The sequence below is a fragment of the Pyxicephalus adspersus genome, chromosome 12 (assembly GCF_032062135.1).
Source record: "Pyxicephalus adspersus chromosome 12, UCB_Pads_2.0, whole genome shotgun sequence".
Taxonomy (NCBI): Eukaryota; Metazoa; Chordata; class Amphibia; order Anura; family Pyxicephalidae; genus Pyxicephalus; species Pyxicephalus adspersus.
Window position 1 is genome coordinate 3717571 of NC_092869.1, and position 16143 is coordinate 3733713.

General features: G+C 43.7%; 1 protein-coding gene and 2 non-coding genes across 5 annotated transcripts; all 3 read left to right on the forward strand.

The window, feature by feature from the left end:
- Window positions 1-891: 891 nt before the first annotated feature.
- On the forward strand, window positions 892-15840 carry KHDC4 (KH domain containing 4, pre-mRNA splicing factor). 3 transcript variants are annotated; one of them, XR_011923121.1, is made up of 14 exons: window positions 892-998; window positions 1441-1720; window positions 3012-3140; window positions 3964-4043; window positions 5380-5432; window positions 5563-5726; window positions 6452-6663; window positions 7302-7362; window positions 9056-9113; window positions 10122-10381; window positions 10799-10948; window positions 12626-12710; window positions 13014-13105; window positions 13702-13759. XR_011923121.1 is itself a non-coding variant. In XM_072428965.1 (14 exons), exons 1-14 carry the CDS (start codon window positions 979-981, stop codon window positions 13899-13901), a joined length of 1872 nt encoding a protein of 623 aa, XP_072285066.1. In that variant the 5' UTR covers window positions 892-978; the 3' UTR covers window positions 13902-15840. The 3 variants fall into 3 exon arrangements, 2 of the variants coding, with proteins under 2 accessions (XP_072285066.1, XP_072285067.1); XM_072428965.1 differs by having other exon boundaries at window positions 12598-12710; window positions 13702-15840; XM_072428966.1 differs by lacking the exon at window positions 13702-13759 and having other exon boundaries at window positions 13014-13155.
- LOC140342761 (small Cajal body-specific RNA 4) lies at window positions 8317-8447 on the forward strand. Its single transcript, XR_011923146.1, has one exon.
- On the forward strand, window positions 9715-9845 carry LOC140342759 (small Cajal body-specific RNA 4). The gene has a single exon (XR_011923145.1).
- Window positions 15841-16143: the final 303 nt, after the last annotated feature.

The window sequence follows — 16143 nt, forward strand, 5'->3', positions numbered from 1 at the left end:
CTACCTCTCTGCATATTATGCCCCGCCCATGAATAATTTATTAACTCTTGCACTGTTCTAGGACAAAAAATTACTTTTAATGACCCCCCCCAGAAAAAAAACATTTTATATTGTATTTTAAATCAGAGGATAGAAGGTGGGTGGGGGCCCCGCAGTGTATAAAGTAGGGATCTGCACCAAATCTCCCTTCACTTCTGCGCAGCTGTGACCAATCCGGACTCGGCTTGTGTACAACTAGCACAACAGCGACATCTGCTGGATGATCTGTGTAATAACACCCCACAGGTTTATGTTTACTACTTTTATGCTTTTATATTACATCACGTGATTATTATTATTATTGTTATTATTATTATTATTGAGCTGATCCATGCACACAGATGAGATTGAATATTTCTATCCATCCAAACCTTTAGCCTGTGACTGGGACTAATCTCATCTCTCTGTCACTCTCCTCTCTCCTTCTATCAGCATGTTCCATTCACTGAAGCATAACTGATTGGCTGCTTGTGCTGCTTCTCCTTCTTTCAGTCTGAGCCCTGTTGCACATGGAAGAGGCTATCAGGTCATATTCCGATTTTTTTATTAAAAAAATTAAAACAAAAAACACATTTGGCACCTTCAGGGTAAAGTATGGGTGGAGCAGGGGGTACAACAGATTCGTGTATGAGTGGAGCTGGGCATGTGATTGGTTGGTGGAGCAGATTAGCGTATGAGTGAAGTTGGCATGTGATTGGTTGGTGGAGCAGAAATGCTGAAGATGACACCCCCCCACATGGGCGGGGACATAAGGCTTTCCCTGCCTATAGATATTACAATGGGCGTGGCTTGAGGAGGGTTTACTAGGCTAAGCTTCTCAGCATTCGCTAGGGCGAGTAAAGTGTTTGGCTCCTCCCCATATGAGGACGTACCCCGGACGTCCGGACGTAGTGACGTCATTGGACCGACGTCGGAGAAGCCGAGTACAGTGCGGTCGCCATGAGCGCGCAGGCTGGCGGGTAAGAGGCCGGGGACAGGAGAATGGATACTGGGGACGGAGCTGTTAGTTTAGGGTGTCGGGGAGGGTAGCCTCGTAGCAAGCGTGGTGCGGGAATGAGGTTCAGTGTTTGTGGGTGCTCTGGAAATGGGGAGGGGTCAGTGTATGGGGTGCAATGAGGTCTTCAGGCCCTGTCAGAATCCTCCTGTTACCATGTGACTTTGTTGGCCCAATCACTGGGAGCTGACCCTGTCACGTGTCCCCCTGTACCAGGAAGTATGGAGTATTGCAGTGGTGGAATAAAGTGGATGATCAGTGAATCCAGATTCTCTTTATTGGATGCGCTGCATAATATGTTGGCACTATAAAAAATCCTGTTTATTAATAATAATTGTATGCTCACCTTATGACGCTCCTCCATATTATAGTATAAACCTCACTGCCTTCATTTCTTCTGTTTCCAGACGAAGAAGCAAGTGGGATCAGCCCGGCCCCGCAGCAGCAGCAGCATCCCTCCTCCTCCCAGGGGTGATGCCGGTCATTCCTTCCCTTCCGACCAATGTTTACACCCCTACAGGAACGCTCAGCACCAACGTGTACTCGCCCCCCGCTGAGGAGAATGCGGGGGAGGCGGTCAGTGCTCCCTCCGGGGCTCTGGATGCAGCAGCTGCCGTGGCAGCCAAGATTAACGCCATGCTGATGGCCAAAGGGAAAATCAAACCATCGCAGAAAGTTCCGGAGAAGGTAATACCGGGGGCTGATCCTTGAGATGGAGGGCACTAATTAGAGACTTGTTTGTATTTATCCTTCTTATGTCTGGGCTCGGGGGACAGGTTCTCTTTAATAGTGACCCAGCACATCCTGACATTCCCTTTTTACCCCTCTCTGATTGGCTGGGACAGTGTAAGACCTACATAAGCTGTGGCGTATGACATTTTTGCCTTTCCCATGTGACCGCACTGGCCAATCACTGGAAGAGATGAAGTCACATGCTCCTATATGTCTAGAAGTATCATCGCTCCTTTAGTCTGAATCTGGCCCAGTGTGCTATGATTAAGTTTCTGTCTCCAGGATAAGACCTGTATGTGAACTGGAGCCATGGCAGGAGCTCTCACAAAGCATTCTGGGTATTCTGCCTACCTCATACACCTGAGCCAGTCTGCTTTGCTATGTAGAGGGCATGTTGAAGCGACTGAACCGGTTCTGCTGCAATCATCCCCCCTGAGTTTATGCCAAATCTTTTACTAGCCTAAGATTCTGTCATTGTGTCGCTGACCTGGGGAAGGGTTCAGGAAGTCATTTATTTGGGGACGTGTATTGGAGTGCATTGCTGCAATATATGGGGTAGCTTCTGCTGCAGGTGATCAGCCACTAGGGGGGTGCTACAAGAGAACTTAAGTACTTCCTTGGTCATACGGGCAATATAAGACTACACAGGAAATATAAATATAACTTAACTGAGGTTGCTTCAGATCAACTTAAAATATACGTAAGTGAAAGTCCAACTCCAGGCTTACTTTTTCCATTAGGGACTTTGCATATGTTTTTTTTCCCCCTTTATGAGGGATCTAATCTGGTTCCTTTACTCCTGGGCTGTGTGACACGTACCCCTAACCCTGCCCCTTCCTCCTTACTATGGGTGTCATGTACACACTTCCTGTGTGGAAGGGTTGAGTACATTGATTTCAATAGCTGAGCCTCTTGCTGCTGGCTGTGCGTCTTGGGATATGTAGCCCCACAGCGGCGGGGTATGCTGATGACTTATGTGCGGGCGATATTCTTCCACAGCCAGTAGAGGAGGAAATAGCCTGGGAGGGATCATGTGATCACATGACCTCTGCCAGGCTGCAAATTAGGAAAAATGAGCAGTTACTGAAGAGAGGTATAATGGGGGGCTGTAAATAAACACCCGGAAATTGGGCTTTAATTCTGTAGATTTTAGGATTGAAAGGGTGTTTGGCTTTCTAGGGTCATAATATTCTTGATGAGATTACTTTTTTTAATTTTCACTATTTTGTATTCTGTTTCTCCGCAGGTCCAAATCCCAGGCAAACCAGCCGCCGCTACCAAAAGCAAAGACGATCTGGTGGTGGCTGAAGTGGAGATCAACGACGTGCCTCTGACCTGCCGGAATCTGTTAACAAGAGGCCAGACCCAAGATGAGGTTTGTGTTGTCTTCTATTCCATAAAGCCGAATACTTATAGGGTGTTATAAGAAACTATGCTGGGCAGGGTAATAACTTTATGAAGGGCCAACATATGACATAGTGATGTACAATAAATAGGGGGACATTAAATTAGATGCCTTACATAGTTACATAGTTTGTCAGGTTGAAAAGACATAAGTCCATCAAGTTCAACCAACAGAGAAAAAATCATATCCCAGATATAAAACCCTATGGACATAGCTGATCCAGAGGAAGGCAAAAAAAACTCAGGTACAATTTGCTTCAACGGGAAAAAATTTCCTTTCTGATTCCATGAGGCAAATGGATGTTTCCTGGATCAATGATCACTGCTATCTTTCCTTAACCCCCCTAGCAGTCTAATTCTGTGCAAATTTCCATGCAAAAAGCGGTACAATTTTTTGCATGGAAGTGTATTTTTCATTTTAGGCTTTAATTCTTAGGCATAACTCACCGATATTTCATAATGAACTTTAACAAAACACAAAAATCTGTTAAAAAAATATATAAACTTGTAATGTTACTGTATAGTAGCATATATATATAATGTAATGAAGGCTTCTTTGTATTGGACTCAATACAGCTATTTTGTACTGAATCCAATACAAAATTATTTGATTTTCTCGCCGATCCGCCTGCACCAACGTTACCGGTAAACCCTGGAGATCGTCTTTTTTTATAGAATACATTCCTATAGCAGAGAATAGAGCTGTAATGCTAACAGATATATTAACAATTGCTAATATTTGATGCTACCTTTATATTCTGCATAAATATTGACATTTTTGATGTTCTCTGCAGATCAGCCGGCTGAGCCGGGCCGCAGTGTCCACACGAGGGAGATACATGACACCAGAGGAAAAAGCCAAAGTCGGCCCAGGGTACGTTTCTGAAGATGGCATGCTGTCAATAACACACCTGGCATAAGTGCCGAATTGCATGTGTCTATCATGTTGGTTGTCTGCTGAGACGTGTTGCTCCTTCTTGTGTTTTCAGAGAAGGGTTATACGTGTTCATTCTTGGGGACCTAACAGTATGAATATGTAAATGTAAACAATTAAAAAAAGAAATTTTGATAAATGTCAGCAGTAGTCTCTTATGAGAGAGACCAATAAGGGATAGAGGGATGAGTTGTATATCTTATAGCGCCCTTTAACTAGACACCACACCCACTTATCAGTAACCACCTGGTTGTTTTTGGGTGGTTACTGAAATGTTGGGGCTCCCACTCACCTACAGCTTCTTCCCATTGAGCTTAAAAAGAAAAAAAAATACACATATCACACAATAGGAGGGGGATATGGATTGGTGCGTGAGTACAGAAAGACGGGTAGGTCAGTGTGAAAAGATGAGTTTTGAGTGCTCTTTTAAATGAGCAGAAAGTAGGAGCAAGCCAAATACTGAAGGATGATGAAGACCATTCCAAAGAGTCGGGCAGCTCTAGAAAAGTCTTGAAAACGTGCGTAGGATGAGGTTGAGTAAGGAAGTCATTAATGGGTCATTGGAGGAGTGAAGAGGGTGGCTAGGGGAGTATTGCTGATATTTTCTCTCGATGGTTCCTCCTTTGTATATATAGAGTGGAAATATGTGGGCAGGCTACATTTACATCCATAGGTGACACCCTGATCTGATATTAGGCCTTGACAGTTGAGAAAAAGTGAAATGTAATGATTGAAAAAGTTGGGCCCATTGGGTCAGATAGAGCCGCCCCATTTCTAGGCTGCACAGGCAGGACATCCATCCAGCGAGTGAGGTTTCTCTATCTGAAGTGCTGAAGCTTCAGAGGAAGCAACTCCTAATGAGGAGTCTGTACAGCTGTGCAAGGAGGGAGGGCAGAGTTAAGAGCTTGAACCTGTTTTGCAGATTCTCAAGCTTAAGAGTAAGGGCAGATTCAGTGGTTCCTAAAGAACCTGCATCTGCAGATTTGACATCTGGCAGTGATCGCTTCTGCCCCTATTCATTTCCAATAGAGCTGCCGCAGACATGGTATCGCCTCCTCAGAGCAAGCAGTAAACTAGGCAACCTCACTGCAAGTGTGAACCTCGCCTAAGATTCTAAAAGGGCAGACAAACTTTTAGTCACTTTTACTAAGTAAGCTTAGTTATACTGTAACATTTATTACTATTTTTTTTACACAAGAGGGCTTGCCAGTCCTATGCGTAATGTGAATGGATATTATGTACTGCACCTCTAACATCTTGTTGGTCACTTTTGCAGCAATCGACCGCTTTATCTTCACGTCCAAGGCCAGACCCGGGAAATTGTTGACCGTAAGTTGACGTTTTCTCTGTAGCACTTTTACCTCTTAGCTGTGGAGGCTGTCATTGTACACATAATTCTGCTGACTTGTCTCCAATAAAGAAAACAATGTGTTAAGTGATCACCTTTTGCTATCTACAGGAGCGGTGAACCAAATCAAAGAAATCATCACCAATGGAGTGGTGAAAGCAGCCACAGGATCCAGCCCCACGTTCAATGGAGCCACTGTGACCGTGTATCACCAGCCGGCACCCGTGACCCCTGTGGCACCCACACCGCCACCCAAGCCTCAGTTCCAATCAGGGGTAAGTATTTTCATGAAGTAGATTTTTGTCTGGCTTGAATTTTTATTATTGTAAAAGCTAGTCAGGGTAGGCTTGGTAGGTGGGCCTATTGGCCAAGCTAACCATTTTCCTTGGCCTTTGGCATGTCCCTTTGTGTAAGTCACTGCTTGCTGCCTTGCCATAGGTGAGTATATAATCAGATATTTGCTGGGCGATGGGGGACACGTGTGTACTACTTTTTTAGCATGAATATATGTGCAATGGCCAAGCAAGAGTGGTACTGCATTTTAGAAATCGCTAGGTGGTGGGGGACCGGAAGAATGTCTGATGTTTCAGCTGCTCATTGCTGTGAGCTTTATCCAGATTGAAAAGTACAAACCAAGATTTTAGCATCCTTTTAGTTTTGTGATGTGATTTCACTGTGTACCACACAGCATTTTACTCTACATATTATTACATAATATACTTTTACTATTTATATATGTATACATATATTTATAAAGCTCCAACATATTACGCAGTGCTGTACAAAGTCCATACTCATGTCACAGCTGCCCCTCAAAGGGGCTCACAATCTATTGTCCCTTCCATAGTCATATGTCTTTATTACAGTCTAATATTGGAAAATTATGCAATCTAGCACTTGTGAAAGAGGTTGGACAAGCCTGTGATTGAGTAATAGACTGGAAAACAATTAATGTTGTTGCAGTGGTAATTGCATGATGTCATATTTGTCCTCTCCACAGATGCATTATGTACAGGACAAGATGTTTGTGGGTTTGGAACATGCCATAACCACGTTTAACATAAAGGAGAAAGTGGAAGGGCCTGGCTGCTCTTATCTCCAACATATCCAGACCGAGACCGGGGCTAAGGTGTTCCTCCGAGGGAAAGGTTCCGGCTGTATTGAGCCAGCATCTGGACGAGAAGCTTTTGAACCCATGTATATTTATATCAGGTACGCAGCACAAAGGAGGTTTATTATTCTCCACAAACCATAAGAAAACCTGCACCTTGGAAGCTGTGCCTAAAAGGACGACGAGTATGGCTACTCACTGGTGTTCTGTGTAGACTCTCAGCAGCTATTTCTGCTTGTTTGCTGTTCATTGTTAGTAGTGTCCATGCATAGGCAGAGTGCTGCTTTCTCATGTCAGAGCTGCCCCACAATGACCGGTGGGGTAGTGATTGATTAGAAACGGCAGCATTATGGGTGGAGGAAGCACAGAATGGTTAAAGCAGGAAAAACTTTGCTATTCATGTCCTAAGATACAGCTTCCTTTCCAGAATGAACAATGTGCATCACATCGCTTACATCAGCAATTCTTCGGAGCATAGTGGTGCCTTAGATGATCTCATGTTGCACCTATACGGAATATGAGGAATAGGAAGTGCCCTGCTTTTTTCAGGAGTCATTTAAGGCAGAAGCATAGACTTTTTTCAGGCTCATGCTTAGACACAACTAACATTTCCAGACGTTCCTATTAGCTGGCAACTTTTATTTTCACACACTTTGTGTAAATAGGCAGGACTGTGTTTTTTTTTTTTTTCTCGTTTATTGCTTGTGTTGTAACGATGATTATCTTTGTCTTCTAACAGCCACCCAAAACCTGAAGGTCTGGCAGCTGCTAAGAAGCTGTGTGAGAATCTCTTACAGACAGTAAGTGACGTTGTTAGTCTTGGATAATGTTATCTGTGGCTGTTTGTTAGCAGCAGAGTATTCTTTACAGGGGCTAAATGACTTACTATAACTTTACTGTTTTGCGGTTAAGTTGGGTAATGTTTTTTGTTGCTGTTTGTGTCTGTTCTGAATTCATTCACCCTCCCTTCACTCCTACTGGTGTTAACTCTAGCATTGGAGGGGTATCTTACAACCAACTCAAAATATGATCCCAGTCTCGCCCCTACCATAAATGACTTAGACCCATGGCTTAGGCTACGTACACACTTCAGATGATTCTTGTCCGATAATCGTCTCAGGCCTGATGTCGGATGGGGATCTTGCATGTGTACAGTGCTTGTCGTCCTATTGACCATCCTGGCGGATCCACAGGCAATGAATGACGAACAATTATAAAGCAAATGAAGGGGAGAGAGCACAGCGGGTGCCGCGCCGTCGTTCTCTCTCCTCTCTATAGTGCAGAACAGTGCTATGTAAATTGCTCGTCATGCATTGTAGAGTCTTTTGTTGTTGGAAAGGATCCTTTCCAACGACAATTATTGCATGTGTGTACGTAGCGTTAGTGCTGTTTCCCTAAGTTCTGCCCAGGGTGAAGCTCACGTTGTCACATAATGACTGCTCTTATCAGGACTTATCAGGTCACATCAAGATTACACGTTTCCTAATCTCTAAGGACATAACAATGCATACCTCACCTTGTCCAAGCATGAAACATGATTGGCTATATTAGTGCTCCGCAAGGTATTGTAGCCACCTAAATATAGAAATAGGAAATTGTAAGATACAATGAACATCATGTATGTAAGTGTCTGCAAGCAGAAAGCAAATACCATACGTTGTGTATACTGTGGAATGCTGCTGTGTCTTATTTAGGGTTTAATACGATTGACCAGACGTTTGCATAGGCTCCATTGTAACCGTTCCCTTTAATAAGGTGGAGGGTGAAGAAAGCAGGATCTGTAAAGTGAGCTTCTGCTGATACTGCCCTCCTATATAAACTGAATGGACAGAGAGCAGCCCAGCTAACAAGTGATTGTCAAGGCTGACTGCACCATCCTACATCCATCAATGTGCTTTTCCATGGGAACTCGTATAAGTTGAAGCCAATTTTACTAAAATAATAAAACTACACCCACAACTTTTGCTCTGGCGAGTGTAAAGCTTATAGAATTCTCTGACAATAGGTAGAATTTACCCAACCTTCCAATGTGAATCTAGCATTATGCCCAAAGTTTAGTGGTAAGCATCAGAGGCCATGCATAAAGGTATAGGAGTTAGAATGATTGGGATTCGGTGAGGTTACTTTTTAAGGTTTAGTTGAAGTTTAGGGGTTGATCAGTGAGCCTGAATATGGACTTAGTAAAAGCAAGGGCTGTTATTGTAGCATTGCATTTGGGAACTCATCCTTAAGTAAACGGGAAAACAAAATACTGTTGGTGGTGACCGTGAATTCGCAACATGTACCTGTCACATAGAACTTTCTTCTAAGAAGGGATTTGGAAGCTGGACCTTGCAGGGTAAAAGGTTTGAGATGTCCAGCTGCTCCAATGGAGATTTAAACCCGGTGCCCTCCCCCCTCTATCCATGCCTAAGCTTAGTTTTGTGGTTTTTTTTTTTTTTTTTATGGTCCAAGAACAAAATTATTAATCCTGAATTCTAAATGTTTCTCCAGGTACACGCCGAGTATGCAAGGTTTGTCAATCAGATCAGCACGACTGCTGCCCTTCCTGGTACGTGGCCTTCTAATCTGCTTCCAGCAGTAACCTGACCCTGACACAAGCACATATCTGTGGAATGCCACAGATGACACTCGGCATCTTTTCATAAACACCGTTCTATTTATAGATTGCAGAAAGCATTTGCAGACTTTTATACTTTAGAAATCTGCTCTCCTGAGTTGCCCTTTTGCAGAAATTCTATTAAAAAGATAGAAAACATTGGGAGTGTTGCCTGTGTAGTTTTCCACAGAACTGTAACTTTTTGCTTAAATTGAGAGCAGCCCATGTGGTCCAAATCTTCTGTCCCCATTCCAGGGATTTTCACCGTGGTGCCCTTCTTAAAGCAGCAAAGTTTTTCTTCTGAGTATCCTCTCTGGCCCTTTTTTATCCTGAATTCTCATGGTAATGCTTGGGGCAGCTACATGCACACGTATGATAGTCCTGATAGGGACATACTTTGGAATAGAGGTTGTGCAACTGAGCGGAGAAATACTGGGCTTCTCCTGACGTGTACAGAGCATGCACGGGAGGGCAACAAAGATTTAGTTTGTCCAGGTAGCCTATTACTTGTCCCCGATTGGTCAAAATGCCAGGTTTCCACTATTTGTGAGCAGCTGGAGGGTGAAGAAAGCAGAGTCTGTGCAGTGAGACTTTGCTGATACTGCCCTCCTATATGAACGAGGTGGTCAGAGAGCAGCCTGGCTAAAAAGATGTTTTGCGGGCTGACTGAACCTCCTTACATACAATCTACGCACCATCTTTCACTGCCCTGCCATGCTAAGTTATACTGATTGCATAGCAGATGAGCAGCAGGTCACTAAATTCCTCACAGTGAAATGAGGCAAGCTTTTCTTTAGGGAGAGCAGTGAGTTACCATCATGTCTGCTGCTGCTCTCATTGCATATGGGTAGGGCCTGTGCACTCTGCATGGAGGATAAGGACTTGGCTTTCTCTCAAATCTTCCAGGATTTTAGCCTTTTCTGTTTCAATTAATAACTTTCTGACCTATTCTAATTCTAGGTTACACACAGCCCCCAGCAGTAGGTGCTGTGGCTTTGCAGCAACCCTACTACCCAACCAACGGCTACCAGACTGGATTTCCTGTGGTACCAGCGATACCGCCGCAGCAACCGGTCCAGGTTCCCTATGTGGTTCCTCCACCGCTTAGCACCCCCGTGCCTCCGATGCCTTCAGTTGTACCCACCATGCCGGCTCCTGTTCCCCCTGTTCCAACACAGTATCCAATCCCACAAGTGCAGCCTCCAGTCACCACCATCCCCGTAAGTGTGATTTGAAGTGTTACATTGGATTGGTAAGGTAAGAGGGGCCTCCATATACAATAAGTGGACCTTGCTTTTTTTGAGCTGAGGTTGCATGGAGTAGATTGTAGGTCTGACTTTAGTGGTGCCCCTACCCTTACCAGAGTTGTCTTTTGGAGGTCAGGATTTGGTAGCTTGGCTTCTAATCAGTCAGACCTGATCAGCAGGTACAAGCAAGCCCTACAAAAGCACTTTTATGTGCAACCTCAGTCAGTCCTAACTAACTGCGTGGCTTTTATTCTGAAATAGTTGTTGCTCTGTTTTTACAACTAATGGATCAGCCCTTCAGTTTCTGCATGTATCTGGTACTTTTAAAGCTATTATGGCGTTGCAGTTCAGGTAAACCCATCATTACCAATGCATCTTATCTTCCAACAGGCACCGTTAAATGCAGCTTACATTCCCCCTTCTGCAGCTAAACCCACAACAGTACAACAGCAGCTAACACAGAGCAACTCCCAGGGTCAGAAGAGGCGATTCACAGAGGAGCTGCCGGAGGAACATGATGCCGGACTGTTGGGATACCAGGTGCTATAACTTTTCTGTATACACTGGTGTGCATTCTAGATGACGCATATGCCGCACGCAGGTTGTTTCAGTGTTCTATTCATTGAGGAGTCCAAAGTGGACCCTAAAGATATAAACACTGTTCACAATGGATGGTGAGCTCCGCTATAAGCTATGCATATTCTGATTGGCCATTTATTGCCCAATCGTGCTTATAATGAAGGCTCAGGGGGCCAATATGGTGTGAATTTTTTTTCTGTATTAAACATTATCACACTATATTGCTGTCCAAGACTCCAGCTACAGATTGAGTTTTGTGCAGAGCAGGAGATAGAATATCTGGCTGTGAGACTTCCTCACTTGTCACCAGTACACAATACTAGAAGAGCTGCTAATAATGACAGTCGTCTTCCATAGAGGAAGTTGTCAAACCTGTCAGGTCAGGAGTTGTTTGCAAAACAGGAAGTTAAGGTAAATCTTTTGGAGTTTGAAATTCTGATAGTGGTTCACTGATTTCACTTTTACCAGGGAGAACGATAAAAGATTTATTATACACCGCAGGTGATTGGGATTTACATGTATTTCATATTTATTCTTTATCAATTACTTCGATGAACCTTTGCACATTGCATGGATTCTCTATTCTAATCTGACCTCTGGGTGGAGGTTTCTGTTATAGTGACATCTGGTGGTGAAATTGGGGCATTGACGATAGCTTGTTTCATTTATCAGTGCGTTGCTTAAACTTTCTGAAACCAGCTTATCTCAACTTTTGCACCCAGAGGAGCAATTGATATAATTTCTAGGGTAACCTCTTATAAAAACAGTAAAAAAAGGTTAATAATAAAAAGATAATTGTTCCTCATCTAAGAAAGAGGGTCCCTTGTGTTTTTTTTAACATGATCTCCAGAAGAACAGGTCCAGGTTCTGTTTTGTGCTCTACCACGCATTGATAAATGAAAGGGGCTTTAAGTCGTGTGTTTTACAAAAAAAAAAAATGTTCCTGTAGCATACAGCCATGTAAACAGATGGGTGCTAAGAAAGCCACATTTGCGGTGTTGCTTTTACAGTATATTCTCTTGCTGGAACTTCTTAGGTGTAAAAGAAAAGAGTATAATGAGTATCCAAATCTAAGCATTCCGATGTAATATATTGCAGCTTACCCTCTCTGTACTAATCCAATACATCCACCATGGCCAAATGACAGCCTGCCCCATAGACACAATGGGAAATGATTGTAGACATCAGGGGCAGGAAGTTTACTGATTGGGTTATAGAAGAGAAAAAAAAATTAATGTAGTTACCATAGGAGAACTGGTAAGTTGCAATATATGACACGGGGGGTGAACCTTTGTGGGTATACGAATGTATATTTTCTGTTACTTTGTGTCCTAATAACGCTGCTTCTCTATTAGAGATCCCTCCTGCCTTATATTCTGTCTGCCAGTAGTTATTAAGTTGCAGAGGAGCGAAGAAGCCCTGGAATTGATGTAATCTTTGTAATGTGGGTATATTCAGAGCTGGGTATTTGGGAGGGTGGCTGTTGACTGCAATGGGGGAGTATAGGAGCCCCCCTCCCATTGGGCAGGGAAAGTCATTTGATGGTGAGGAGATGACTGTGACTCGACCTGTAGAGTTGCTAATGCCGCTGTGTATTTTTCTGCTCATAGCATGGACCCATTCATATGACTAATTTAGGTACAGGCTTCCCGGGCCAGAGCAAGACGGACGCTCCAGCAACCAAAGTCGAGGCAACTGCCAGCAAGGATCGTGAGAGGGACAGGTGAGAGAAGAGCGCACTCTATATAAGTGTCAGATATCCTAATGCCATGTTGTGGCGTTGCAGTGTTAGAATAATAATTTGCTCACCGATCTGCCGCCAGCTTGCTGATTGGACAGTGAAGGAGCTGCAGCACTCTAAGGTGCAAGTTGGTGAATGCTTTCCAATGGACTCCCATGATATGACCGCGATTTCATTGGTCCTGTACAAAATTTTATTTCTGAGCAAACCAGAAAGGGGCGTTCATCTTTATTAGATCACAAGCTTGTGTCCCACTGACCACTGACCCTGTTATTGTTCCCACAGGCAGCTGATGCCCCCGCCTCCTGGACTGCCGGTAATAACGCAGAAAGACAGTGAAGACAAATCCTCATCTCGCTCCTCCCTGGGCACAGATGGTGAGTATCACAGGAGCAGCCACTTTTCTATCCAGTCAGGACTTGGCCTATCCCGGGTATTGCTTTGAAAGGTACGCAAGACCTAGGCACACGCGAGGCAGCTGTCTTGTACGCTTAGCTAAGGTCTCATTTCAGTTGGTTTACTTCTAGCCAATGAATTGCCAACGTTTTAGCACAGCGTACAAAATGTGTAGTGTGAGGGGGACAGGGACTCTTTAAAATCCCTTGGCCTAGAGCCAGGTGAACAATAACAGTCCCTACTGTCCCTGCAAGTGGTTAATTCAGAGGGTGGGGATCGACTTTATACTGGTATTCATGTCTCCAGCGTCTTGTCTAACTGGATATTTTTGTATTTTTTGTGTCTTCTTTTTTTTTTTTTTTTTTTTCTTCTACCTTCTCTTCTCTTCCATGAACGTGGATGCGTGGTGTTGGTGCCTGCTGGTGACTGGCGACATCTGACCCGGGGTGACCTTTCTGTGCCCGATACAAATGGTGTTCAACTAACGTATTTAATTCTCTCACAAATTAACGGATGCCGCTGTGTTTTTTTTTTTTGGTATTTTTTTTTCTTCCCCCCACCCCCTTTTGTTTTCCAGAAACCCCAACCAAGAAAGCAAAGACGGCAGACAAGACCTTCGGATTGGTGGCGTATGCCGGAGACTCGTCAGACGAGGAGGAAGAGCACGGGGCCCATAAAAATTCCGGCTCTTACAGCCAGGGCTGGAGTGTGGGCTACCAGTACCCAGCGCCCCAACAACGAGCCAAACAGCAGATGCCTTTCTGGATGGCCCCATAGGACCCCAGTTTTTCATTCCAGCCCCCCTATCATCTCTGTGACTTGTAGCAATAACTTGGCATGTACACAATCCCACCTGCCCTTGTTGTGCGTGTTGTATATTTTTTTTTTTCTATTACCAATTAAGGAAACTTTTATTGGCAAGAGCAGGTGAAGGGATGCTAAAATGGGATCCATTTTTATTTTTAAAACTTTATTTAAGTTGGACGTTATTTTGAAAAAGTGGGTATCGAAGTGCTGCCCCCTACCTTTCAAATTAAGGAGCTACAGGTAAAGTCTTGTGAAAACCCCCTCCACGGAAACCCCGAGTGTACCAATTTCTTTAAAAACTGTTGGCATTTCTTGGGCTTTGGCCCTCAGGGTTTGGTTTTTGTTCCCAGGTCGCTGATTTGGCCTAACGTCAATTCAGTTGTGACCATGTGACCAGAACAGTCGCTGGCTAGTTTTTGCTGCTGGTTCTACAGCTTGCTACCCAAGCAGGCGGCATCTTCTGATCACATGGGGTAACTAAGCCAATAGGAGGAGTGCACACATCGTCCCATTTCCTGCCCACTGAAGCCCATGGCTTGGCCTGGCAGCCTTCCCCACAGGTCACTTTTTTCAAATTCAGAGCCATTTTTATGTTGGGTGAAACTAGCAAAAGAAACCCATCTTCATACTATTCTTATCCTGCTTGTGGTATATGTAGCAACACCCAACGTATTACCACCCTAATTGCAGGCAGGCGGTCTGACTTTCCTTGGATTCCCACCTTCTGATATTTTGACAGATTCACACACAGTCACAGAGCTACCTTAGTATAGTCTCTAGACCTAGGCGAATCTGTTATGTTTTAATGCAGATCTGTAATTTGATAGTAAAAGTCTAGCTGGAAAAAAAATAAGGTTAGGTTTACAGGAGCATTTAAAGCTGACCCCTAGCAAAAAAAAATCTGCTTTTTCTGTAATGTGCAGTTGTTGTAGTAATTCATTTCACCACTAGATGTCACCATTCTTTTGAGTAGAATGATGCCTAATGCAATGAAACCTGCTTCCTCTGATCCCAGGTTGGCCAGGACATGGCCCTGGGTGGGAGGTTGGCAATCATGGTGATATAATTGACAACAATGGGAGAAATTGACTCTCTTATACCTTTATTAGAGAAAGCTACACCATCAGCCTAAAAGTCTAGGCATTGCCCATATAACCCTACTGTAGGTTGGCATTGGCCAAACTGAGCAGAGTTCAGGTGACCACTGCACCTAGGTTTTTACAGTTTCTAATGGGTTTTTCTCCCGCTTTTATTTTTTTTTTTTTTTAGGGAAAGTGATGGTGTCTTTGCAAATCCTCTTGCTGATATCATCTTCCTGCATTGCAGCCAGTATAACCTGGGTGCATTGCTGGAAGAAGCAGTGATTTTTACCCCTTTATTCATGTGACAGTTGTCATATGCTCAGTTAAGCTCCACAGAATGCAGACTGATGGGGAATTACACATTTGCAAGGTCCTCAATGGGCACTGTGACAGGGTCTCTTAATTTTTGTTGATCCATACCAGCAAGACCATTAACAAAGTTGATATTTTTTTTATTTCTGAAATGGCAAGCTTGCATAAGTCTCTAAATGTTTGGTGACAGGTTCACTTAGGAGATTTCCACCTTGACCAGGAACGACCAGACCTCGTATTATATCTTTACCTGTTGTGTCCGGCTGAACCTTCTCCATCTCTATAAATGCCACCCCTGCATGTTGTCGCTGTGCCTGGCGTCTCAAGCCATCACTCCCTTCGACTATTTATATTCTCGCTGCTCTGAACGCCAATCCCGCTCACGTTTTGTTACTGTAGAAAAACAGGATCCCGCAGTGTCCACATTTTACCACCTGCCGCCCAATGCTTTGTACTTTTGACATTTTTGCTGTAAATATGAGGACTTTTATTGTAAATAAATATATAAATATTCAGCATTCAGTCTGTGAGGTTTTACTGGGGAAATATGGAGCGTGGTTAATGATGTCCGGATAGACAGGTTCTCTTTTCCAATGTGTTATAACCCTTTTGTTACTTTGTAGGCAAACAGGAAGTGGGAAGAATTCTATTCATAGTTAAACAGGATTATTATAATATAAAAATACATTTTTATTAAATCAGCTTGGCTCTGGAATGAGCAATGCTCACATTATACCTAAAGCTTATCTTAATAAACAGGATTTATATAGTGCCAACATATTACACAGCGCTGTACATTAGATAGGGGTTACAAATGA